Source organism: Entelurus aequoreus, linkage group LG11 (assembly GCF_033978785.1).
Source record: "Entelurus aequoreus isolate RoL-2023_Sb linkage group LG11, RoL_Eaeq_v1.1, whole genome shotgun sequence".
NCBI classification, from domain to species: Eukaryota; Metazoa; Chordata; class Actinopteri; order Syngnathiformes; family Syngnathidae; genus Entelurus; species Entelurus aequoreus.
Genome location: NC_084741.1, coordinates 3,616,837 through 3,628,412, shown reverse-complemented (window position 1 = coordinate 3,628,412; position 11,576 = coordinate 3,616,837). Strand labels below are relative to the sequence as shown.

Sequence of the window (11,576 nt, the reverse complement as noted above, 5' to 3'; positions counted from 1 at the left end):
AACTGACAGCTGCATGGGTCGAATATTTTGACCTTCTCATTGCTGAAAATGAATATATTAGACAACAATGTTGTCTTTGGAAATGTGATAATTGTTATATTTGCAGAGGGAGTGATCTTTGATACATGTGTTCATATTGTGCAGGTGTGCCTAATGTTCTGGATGTAATAAAGTACCGTGAGGGTCACACCGATGGCAGTTGTTTGTTGACAACAAAACAATACAAATGCTTCCATCCCATGTTATTTCATCATTATCAACATCATCATCATCATCATCATTTCCTCCCTCCCTCCCTTCTTATGTCTCTCTTTCTCTCCCCAGTCGCCACAGTTGTCATCCTTCTTACTTGCCCTGCTCATCACCACAGCGTGTGGACCGCGGCTTCAGTCAAAGGTAAGCTCGCAGCATACGCTCACATCTAAAGGAAGATCTGGCCCTGCAATCGTCGTTCAGTCTTTTTGACCTTTTTTTTTTTTTTGCTCCCTGACATTTGCTTTTTGCCTGAATAGTTGTGGAAATGTCGAAACGGCGCGTCGGTGACTCAAGGGGTCGTTGCCAAATCATGTTGGAGCAGTGAAAAGGGGAAATGTGCTGGCTTTTTAATAGGGAATGAGTAAAAAAAAAAACTTTCCTGTATGTAATGGAACTTCTTCATTTTTTTATGCACATAGATGATATAAATAATTCACCCCTATACAATATCCTACATTAATACCCTACTGTGCAATATTACCCTTCGAGTGCAATACATCCGACACTGATTGTTATTACTCCGGTACTCTTGTCTTCTTCTGTATATTGTACAGTATTTTGTATATTGTACAGGATTGCTTATTATTTTTATTGGATAGTAGTCTGTTTATTTCAATTCTTATTTTTTATCTTTATTACTCCTTGTGTAATTTATTTTTATCCCATATTTGTTTCCACTACCGCACCTTAATTTGGAGTCCTTAATCTTGTTATATGCAAATATAATGACAATAAAGTCCATTCTATTCTATTCTTCTATTCTATGAGCAATTAACAGCCAATCAGGTTGTTTATTATTATACTGTACATTAGTCATAGTATAGTATTTAATATAAACACTAAGTTAAAAGCAAAAAAAAAATCACATGTATGTACCTATGTATATTGTTCTTAAATGTATTGTATATTATAGATTGATTTATTCTCATTATATTTCTATGTATCGTTAAACAATAATAAAGAAAGCCTCATATTCATAATTGCTCCTAAAATAAGACTTCCTACCTACCCCCATTAATCCCTGAATTATTTAATCCCCTCAAATCCTCTTACATCTAAATTTTAATCTATTGATTGCATATTGTCACGTTCACCTGACAAACTGTACGTTCGACTTACAGTACCTCATGTGTCCACATGGGGGCAGCGTTTTTCCTGCTCTCACCCAGCAAGCCTTCCGTGTAGCCTCTATGGAACAAGTAGACAAAATCAGTCAGAAAGTGATGCAAATAATATCTATAATATTTTGTACACATCCAGAACTGCTGAAAAGAGAGTTCCGTCATGGCCTTGTGTGTTTATGGCCACAATCAGCAAGGCTCTATCTCCTCAATCTGAGCTGTAATGATCCTTATCTGTTTGCTCTGAGCACCAAATGACTTTCCATCTTGCCTTCTTTTTAAAATGGCTCCCTTTTAAGAGTGTCAGTTCAATATTGACACACAGAGAAATAGAGGGGGAATGCGGGAATCACATTTAGTGTTCAACCACATCTACTCTCTTGTTATTATTGTGTTTTTTTCTGCCTTCCCTCTGCAGGAAGTCGGTGCTCTTAATTTGCCTCGGAGTGAACTCTCCGGGTGAAAGTTGAGGAGGTTTGTCGTGTTGTTTTTCTCCTGGTAAGCACTGACTGTTGATTTTTTTTAAAGCATGTTAATGATACGATGAATAATCAATAACAATAATTAAGGTCGCAAAATTCTGGGAATATTCAAAGTTGGAAACTTTCCATGGGAATTAGACTTAGACTAACTTTAATGATCCACAAGGGAAATTGTTTGATTGATTAATTGAGACTTTTATTAGTAGATTGCACAGTACAGTACATATTCCGTACAATTGACCACCAAATGGTAACCAGGGCCGGCCCGTGGCATAGGCCGTATAGGCAAATGCTAAGGGCGCCGTCCATCAGGGGGCGCCACGCCAGTGCCACAAATGTTGGAGAAAAAAAAAAAAAAAGAAAAAAAAAGTTGGTACTATTATTTCTAAATACAAAAAATAATCCCACGTTAATTAAAATGCAAAGTAAAGCCTATTTAATAGAAATATTATTTGCCACAGCATTGCCCCCCTCCCCCCGCACGGTGCGCCCCCTCCCTTCCCGTATCATGACTCTTTTTGGACGTCACCACATCAAAAAAATCAACACAAGATGTCAAAACGGCCAAAATTGTCAGGTGCCCAGGGAAGAAAAAAGAGAAAAGAAGAGGAGAAACGAGAAAAAGACAGAGGTAGCAGGTAGGTAACGTTAGCCTACATGAAATTATTTGTCTGTGATAGTAACCTGGCTTTTTAGCATTAAGCTAATGTTACATGATTCGGCAATTGCTAATCAATAAATAGCTAGTTCTGTTTAACGTCGGGTTAATATTGTGGAGGGGGCTAATTGTTATGGAAAAAAATAATGTAACGTTAGGTAATTACAGTACTCCCACCTTACATTCCTCAGGGACATTTGTTTTAGATCTTTTAAGCAGGTGTTTTTTGTTGACATTGTTATTGCCTTCTGGTTAGCTAATGTTTGCTCTGCAGGTAATAGTCACTTTTCCACCGCTTTATATATTAGGTATAGTTGTAAGCCTAGTTGTTAAAGTGCACATCATTAATGTTAATTAAGCAATATCACATGAGAGGGAATGCTGTTTTTTAATTTGAGCACTGCTGTGATTCGGTTAAAGATAATCATAACATAACATTCTCATATAATATGTTAATTTGCTTTCTTTAAGTAAAAAAAAAAGGTCAAAGACAAAGCTATTCGGTTTCTTGTGAGTATATACACTTCACTGCCGATGTGGGGGGGCACCACCTAAAATCTTGCCTAGGGCGCCAGATTGGTTAGGGCCAGGCCTGATGGTAACACCCGAATACGTTTTTCAACTTGGTTAAGTCGGCGTCCACGTTAATCAATTCATGGTTCCACACAGTAGCTCAGTTAAAAATGATGGAAAAGATGGAAAGGACAATGCAGGTATAAAATAGACTAAAAGTAATATAAAATATACATTATATTTACATAATATATGTACAGTATAGGACTGTGGTTCTTAACCTTTTTGGAGGTACCGAACCCCATCAGTTTCATATGCGCATTCACCGAGCCCTTCTTTAGTGAAAAATTTAAAAAAAAAAAGTTTTTAAATTCAAGACAAAGTTATATGTTTTTGGTAACACTTTAGTATGGGGAACATATTCTAAGTAACAAAGACTTAATTAAAAGTTTTTTGGAAACTAGGGGAACATATTCTAAGTAACAAAGACTTAATTTAGAGTTATTTGGACACTAGGGGAACATGTTCTAAGTAACAAAGATTTAATTAAGAGTTTTTTGGAAACTAGGGGAACATATTCTAAGTAACAAAGACTTAATTTTGAGTTATTTGGAAACTAGGGGAACATATTCTAAGTAACAAAGACTTAATTTAGAGTTATTTGGTCACTAGGGGAACATATTCTAAGAAACAAAGACTTAATTTAGAGTTTTTTGGACACTTGGGGAACATATTCTATGTAACAAAGACTTCATTTAGAGTTATTTGGACACTAGGGGAACATATTCTAAGTAACAATGACTTAATTTAGAGTTATTTGGACACTCGGGGAACATATTCTAAGTAACAAAGACTTAATTTAGAGTTACTTGGACACTAGGGGAACATATTCTAAGTAACAAAGACTTAATTTAGAGTTTTTTGGACACTAGGGGAACATATTCTAAGTAACAAAGACTTAATTTAGAGTTACTTGGACACTAGGGGAACATATTCTAAGTAACAAAGACTTAATTTAGTTTTTTGGACACTAGAGGAACATATTCTAAGTAACAAAGACTTAATTTAGAGTTATTTGGTTAGGGTTAGAGGGTTAGGGCCAGGGTTAGAGGGTTAGGGTTATAATAAGGCCATGCCGAATAAGGCATTAATAAGTACTTAATAATGACTAGTTAAGAGCCAATATTTTACTAATTTGCATGTTAATAAGCAACTAAGTAATGGTGAATATGTTCCCCATACTAAAGTGTTACCATATTTTTTTACTGGTGCACAAAATGAACCGTGCATGAACATCACCTTATTCAAAGAACAAAACCAACACAGTGCATAAACTCACAACAAATTACACACCTGCTAATCAGTGTGACTTCTGCTGTTGCCGTATCCGTAATACGCCGATAGGGAGAAGTTTTTATTTACACGATGAGTCGGGTGTGTCTTGACCTCCGCCGAACCCCTGAGCCCGACTCACCGAAACCCTAGGGTTCGATCGAACCCAGGTTAAGAACCACTGGTATAGGATATATGCTGATATATTATAATATATGTTTATATCATATATACTATATATAACAATTACCATGTACAATAGTACAGTATATGTAACAGCTGCAGCATAAAATAGAGAGTAAATCCAGCAGAAAATAGACATTATAAACAAAGAGAAGTAGCAAACATAAAAGGTGTCAGGTAATAGACAATTAACGGGAATATATGGGAATTAATGGGAAATTAATGGGAATAAACATTGAATGCGACATGCTAGATCTTGCAGCATGATTATTAGCTAAAACAACCTGACTTAATTCAAATTCAGTAGAGTTTCAACTAGGGGTGTGGGAAAAAATCTATTTGAATTCGAATCGCGATTCTCACGTTGTGCGATTCAGAATCGATTCTCATTTTAAAAAAATCGATTTTTATTTGTTTTAAATTTATTTAAATGTTTTAATTTTTAATTAATCAATCCAACAAAACAATACACAGCAATACCATAACAATGCAATCCAATTCCAAAAGCAAACCTGACCCAGCAACACTCAGAACTGCAATAAACAGAGCAATTGAGAGGAGACACAAACACGACACAGAACAAACCAAAAGTAGTGAAAGAAAAATGAATATTATCAACAACAGTATCAATATTAGTTACAATTTCAACGTAGCAGTGATTCAAAATCCCTCGTTGACATTATCATTAGACATTTATAAAAAAAATTTAAAAAAAGAACAACAGTGTCACAGTGGCTTACACTTGCATCGCATCTCATAAGCTTGACAACACACTGTGTCCAATATTTTCACAAAGATAAAATAAGTCATATTGTTGGTTCATTTAATAGTTCAAACAAATGTACATTATTGCAATCAGTTGATAAAACATTGTCCTTTACAATTATAAAAGCTTTTTACAAAAATCTACTCCTCTGCTTGCATGTCAGCAGACTGCGGTCGATCCTGCTGAAATCTATGTATTGAATGAATAGAGAATCCTTTTGAATCGGGAAAAAAATCGTTTTTGAATCGAGAATTGTGTTAAATTGAAAAAAAATCTATTTTGAATCGAATCGTGACCCCAAGAATCGATATTGAATCGAATCGTGGGACACCCAAAGATTCACAGCCCTAGTTTCAACCCTGCACTGTGCATTCCTCCATCACATGCACGGATAATTCCCAGCATGCTACACACTACAGCAGGGCTATTGAGGCCACACTAGTATTTGAGCCCAAGGACTTCATCCAGTCAGGTAAGTGTTGATGATATTACTGGGGTAAATATATTTGATCTATGGTATTTAAGTTTACTAGAGGTGTAATTGCTTGTTACTGTATTACTGTAGACTACTCCAGCAGACTTCCACTCAAGCTAGCTAGCTGTTCCTGTACTTATTAAATGATTTTGGGGCCAATATCTCTAGCTAGCTAGGTTTATGTACCACCACAGTCTCGTAATGAATCGAAAACATTTCTCCGTTAGCCGTGATGCTAATTTTCTCTATGTTAAATCCCATTCATTTATACTAACAACATTAGCGATCCGAATTGACCTTTTTTGTGATCTGTAAAGTTCAACTAGCAAATACTAAATCAACCATCTACCATGAATTGATTTACGTGGACCCCGACTTAAACAAGTTGAAAAACTTATTCGGGTGTTACCATTTAGTGGTCAATTGTACGGAATATGTACTGTACTGTGCAATCTACTAATAAAAGTTTCAATCAATCAATCAAAAAAGGTGTAGTTTCCACTGCCTTCTGTTCTGCTAGCCATTCTGGTGTCATACAAGAATGTAAGTTATAGTTTGATTTAGCATGCTGATTGAGTGTTCATTAATTCATCTAGCTTATTTATATTCATTTGTCCATCAGTAAAATATTTTTAAAGACTACTCCAATTGTTTAGCTGACTATTTACATCCGTGTGTGGCATTGCATTAGTGTTTTACAAGCTTCTCATCTTATTCTACAGAATAAGATGGACGGTGTCCAACTTTGAATAATCAAAAAATGGTCAAAATTTCCAAACTTCCCGAGCTTAACTTCCCTTGGTAAATTTACGGAAATTTCCCGGAAACTTTCCACCCCTTTGCAACCCTAACAACAATACATTTGACCTGCAGAGCACAGGTAATTAACTAGATTTAGCTTTCGGGTCCCCATAGGACGGGTCTGCAACCTGCGGCTCTTTAACGCCGCCCTAGTAGGTCCTTGGAGCTTTTTCAAAAATGTATGAAAATAGAAAAAACATATTTTTGTTTTAAAAGGGTTTCTGTAGGAGGACATGACACAAACCTCCCTAATTGTTAGAAATCCCACTGTTTGTATTAAACATGATTCCCTGATGAGAGTATTTGGTGAGTGCCGTTTTGCCCTACTAATTTCAACGGTCCTTGAACTCTCTGTAGTTTACATGTACAACTTTCTTCAACGCTGCCACAGAAAGACATATTTTATGCCACTCATTCTTTGTCTCATTTTGTCCACCAATGTTTTTATGCTGTGAATGAATATACGTACTTAGAAAACTCATTCCGGTGGGCCGGATAAAACCTGTTGGCGGGCCTGATCCGGCCCTCTGGCCCTACGTTTGACATCCCTGCTTTGAAAGGTGTATTTTGTTCATATTTCAGTTGGCTGCACAGCTTCAATTGTCACGTCACCTCACCCATGTTTTGTTTCATGACCTTACGTGCAGCCATGTTTGAACATTCCAGAATTTTCTAATGGAGGTTTTGTGGCAGCCATTATCTACTCCAGCTGACGCAATAATGCCAAGGCTGTTTTGTCGGACTATGTGAACAATTTATTTGTCTCATTGTGTCAATTAACCTTAAAAATGGCCAACTTTTGGAGGTGAACAGAGAAACAGGCAAAATCTGACATCCTTGTCTGAGTATATTCTGCTTACTGTAGTCGCTGATGTTTCTTTCTTCTGTATCAAAGAGGTACAAAGTTGGCTAACATGGAGGCAACGCCACGAGGAGTGGAAGAGAACATGTCGGCTCTGACGGGTAGGTGGTCATCAGCCGGGACTTTGTTGAATGTTCTTGTTAAACATGTCCTTCAGTCAACAGTGAGTCATGCGAGAACCTGGAGTGCTACATGGTCCTGCTGGATGCGGAGAAGATGGCCATTGGCTCCATCTGCTTCCTGGCGGGCCCCGTCACGCTGTTGGAGAACGCCCTCATCCTGGGCGTGATCGCCGCCACGGCCTCGCTGCGCCACCGGCCCTCCTACCTCTTCATCGGCAACCTGGCCCTGGCCGACGTCTTCGCCAGCTGCTTCTTCACCACCAGCTTCCTGGACTTCCATCTCTTCCGCCACAGCGACGGCCCCACCGCCTACCTCTTTAAGCTGGGCGGCGTCACCATGGCTTTCACCAACTCGGTGGGCAGCCTACTGCTGACCGCCCTGGACCGCTACCTGTGCATCCACCGGCCCTGCGGCTACAAGGTGCTGCTGACGCGGCGCCGCGCCCTGCTGGGGCTGTTGGTGCTCTGGAGCACCACCGTCTTCATCTCGTCCTTACCGCTGATGGGCTGGACGTGTCCTACTGGGCTGGCTTTGCCCTGCTCCCGCCTCTTTCCCTACATCAGCCGGGGCTACCTAGCCTGCTGGACTGGCTTCATCCTGGTCCTCCTGGCTCTCATCCTGGGGGCTTATGTCCTCATTCTGTGGAAAGCCCATCGCCATGAGGCCTCCATGACCGTTCTCCATGCAGGCCATGCCCGCATGAGGATGGACATCCGATTGGCGCGCACCTTCGGCCTGATCCTGCTCACGCTGGTGGGTTGCTGGCTCCCTGCGCTCTCCTTCATGCTGGCCGACGTCGCCGTGGTCCTGACTCACACCCAGCAGAGGGCCTTCGCCTTCTGCAGCACCCTCTGCCTTTTAAACTCCGCCGTCAACCCCCTGCTGTACGCCCTGCGCTGCCGGGAGCTGAGACTGGCCCTGCTGCACCTGCTGGAGGTCCTTGGCGAGGCTACCAAGTGTAAAAAGTCCAATCCCAGACATCCGCCCAGAGAGGACAACAACTGTGCGAGCCATTGTGACGTGGACCTGCCCAGAAGCTCACACTTTTGCACAGTGTTGGAAATGTTGGACAAGCAGTAGATGGATATTAGAACTGGTAGATACAAGGAATATGTGATTATATTTATTATAACACAGGTCAACCACTGCAGAGTGGAAATGGTAAGCTGTCTTTGACCACTTGTGTAGTTATCAACAAATATATTGCACTACAAGAACCAAGGTTGTTCCACTCAGCCAGCATTAATAGTTCAACCGACATTTTAAAGCGCACACAGAGGTAGATAAGGCTTGTGTGCTTCAAATGCAGCTGTGGGGCTCATAAAAACCTGGGGTGTCTGGATTGTTTGCATTTAAAATATCCGATACAAACGCTCCAATACGGCGCGTTGACTTGTGCAAATCTGGACAGATGGTTAACATCTAAATCAGTGGTTCTTAACCTTGTTGGAGGTACCGAACCCCACCAGTTTCATATGCGCATTCACTGAACCCTTCTTTAGTGAAAAATAAAAAACTTTTTTTTTTTCAAATTCAAGACAAAGTTATATGTTTTTGGTAACACTTTAGTATGGGGAACATATTCTAAGTAACAAAGACTTAATTTAGAGTTATTTGGTTAGGGTTAGAGGGTTAGGGCCAGGGTTAGAGGGTTAGGGTTATAATAAGGCCATGCCGAATAATGCATTAATAAGTACTTAATAATGACTAGTTAAGAGCCAATATGTTACTAATTTGCATGTTAATAAGCAACTAATTAATGGTGAATATGTTCCCCATACTAAAGTGTTACCATGTTTTTTTACTGGTGCACAAAATGAACCGTGCATGAACATCACCTTGTTCAAACAACAAAACCAACACAGTGCATAAACTCACAATAAATTACACGCCTGCAAATCAGTCTGACTTCTGCTGTTGCCGTATCCGTAATACGCCGATAGGGAGAAGTTTTTATTTACACGATGAGTCGGATGTGTCTTGACCTCCGCCGAACCCCTGAGCCCGACTCACCGAACCCCTAGAATTCGATCGAACTCAGGTTAAGAACCACTGATCTAAATGTTCTTCAATAGGCACACAAGTTTGGTCTTTTCTTGTATTTCAGTGATTAACACAAGGTACACATGATAGGCTACAGGCTACTTGGCGCTAGTAGCTACACAACAGCTAAGCACACACAAGCTAGACATACAGTACAGTGCAAAAGTTTGGACACACCTTCCCATTCACAACACAAGTGATGGTTCCAACCCCATTGATAAAGCAAGAAATTCCACTAATCCACCCTGATAAGGCACACCTGTGAAGTGAAAACCATTTCAGGTGACTACCTCTTGAAGCTCATGGAGAGAATGCCAAGAGTGTGCAAAACAGTAATCAGAGCAAAGTAGGGGTGTAACGGTACGTGTATTTGTATTGAACCGTTTCGGTACGGGGGTTCCGGTTCGGTTCGGAGGTGTACCGAACGAGTTTCCACACGGACGGACATATTAAGTAGCGTAACGCACGTTGTGTAAACAATGCACACTGAGGCACAACACACGGCATGCTAGCAGCTAACGGGCTAGGATAGACTGACCATACGTCTTCTTTTCACCGGACATGTCCTCTTTTGCGGAGCTGTCAGGGCGGAGTTTCTTAAATGCCTCAAATGTCCGGCATTTTGAGTTAGGGTTGCGTGTATTTTCAATGTACGTGCAGGGTTAAGAAGGGGTTAAAAAAAAAACAAATTGTGCGCGCAGCAGCATTGGTGAGGGAGGGGCAGAGACAGAGAGAGAGAGAGAGTTATGATAAACGCGCATGCGTCGCCAGTCTCTGCTTTTTATCCATAGATTTATCACATTTCATTTTTTATTATCTATAGCAGGGGTGTCAAAAGTGTGCCCCGGAGGCCATTTGCGGCCCACAGCTAATGTTTTAAAGGCCCACGGCACATTCTAAAAATACTATTAAAATAAACAAAAACATAACAAAGGTGAAATAAAAAAGCTTAAAGGTTAAATGTAATTTAGAAAAAGTTGCAATGTTGACTAATAAAACAAAGCTGTTTTTTTTACTTTCAAACTGTCATTGCTCAAAACATAATATTGAATCAAAATCAATGTTATTATGAATTATTGACCTATCCAAGGTTCCCATTACTTCACATCAAATATTCCACTAAGAAAAATATTTTTGGTGGAAGATTTTGCAAATTTGGTAAATAAATAACCCCAAAATGTATATTTTGTTGTTTTCTTACTGTACCGAAAATGAACCGTACCGTGACCTCTAAACCGAGGTACGTACCGAACCGACATTTTTGTGTACCGTTACACCCCCATAAAATTGTGAAATTTACTGTGGTTTTTACAGCATTTTTCTCTAAATAAAAAAAAAACAGTACTTTTTTTACTGTAATAAACTGTGGTGCCATTTTGGCATTTACAGTAATACACCGAAAAATCTACAGTTGTTGATTTGCGGTATAAAAACAAAACAACAACAAAAAACTGGCAGCTCATGTGCCAAAATTTTACTGTAAAATAGCTATTTTTAAAAATTTACAGTAAAAAAATGTATGGAAATTTTCAGTAAAATTCTGGCAACTGAGCTGTTTTTTAACCATAAAAACAGCAGTACTTTATTTCCATTTACAGTAATATACACTACATTTTTAGGGGAAATTATTGCAACTTACCATATTTTTTGTACATTTTAGTTTTTAAAAAATCTACTAATTAAATGCATGAAAAAATGGTGTAATAATAGTATTCACTGTTAGACGCGGCCCTCTGAGGCCAAACATTACTGCCATGAGGCCCTCAGTGAAAACAACTTTGACACCGCCGCTCTAGTGGTGGTGGTCCGAATTGACCTGTTTATGCCATGGACCGGCCCTGCCGCTGTGTAAACACACTGTGATTAGCTCTAACAGGCAGATTGTATGATATCATTATTTATATACAGGAGTATGCACTAGCAAATAGACATGCTGGGCAAAACAAGCCTGCGACCTCTGAC

The 11,576-nt window shown here is 39.4% G+C and overlaps 1 protein-coding gene across 1 annotated transcript; it reads left to right on the top strand.

The window, feature by feature from the left end:
* The first annotated feature begins 339 nt into the window (after nt 1–339).
* cnr2 (cannabinoid receptor 2) lies at nt 340–9,527 on the top strand. Its single transcript, XM_062062295.1, has 4 exons — nt 340–396; nt 1,795–1,874; nt 7,482–7,549; nt 7,606–9,527. The coding sequence occupies exons 3-4, from the start codon at nt 7,501–7,503 to the stop codon at nt 8,649–8,651; spliced, it is 1,095 nt and encodes a 364-aa protein (XP_061918279.1). The 5' UTR covers nt 340–396; nt 1,795–1,874; nt 7,482–7,500; the 3' UTR covers nt 8,652–9,527.
* Nucleotides 9,528–11,576: the final 2,049 nt, after the last annotated feature.

Bases quoted from the DNA above. Each gene is read 5' to 3' on its own strand.
- cnr2 (XM_062062295.1), top strand. From the start codon at position 7,501: ATGGAGGCAACGCCACGAGGAGTGGAAGAGAACATGTCGGCTCTGACG. The intron at 7,550-7,605 runs GTAGGTGGTCAT...CATGTCCTTCAG, and splicing joins GAACATGTCGGCTCTGACGG to TCAACAGTGAGTCATGCGAG.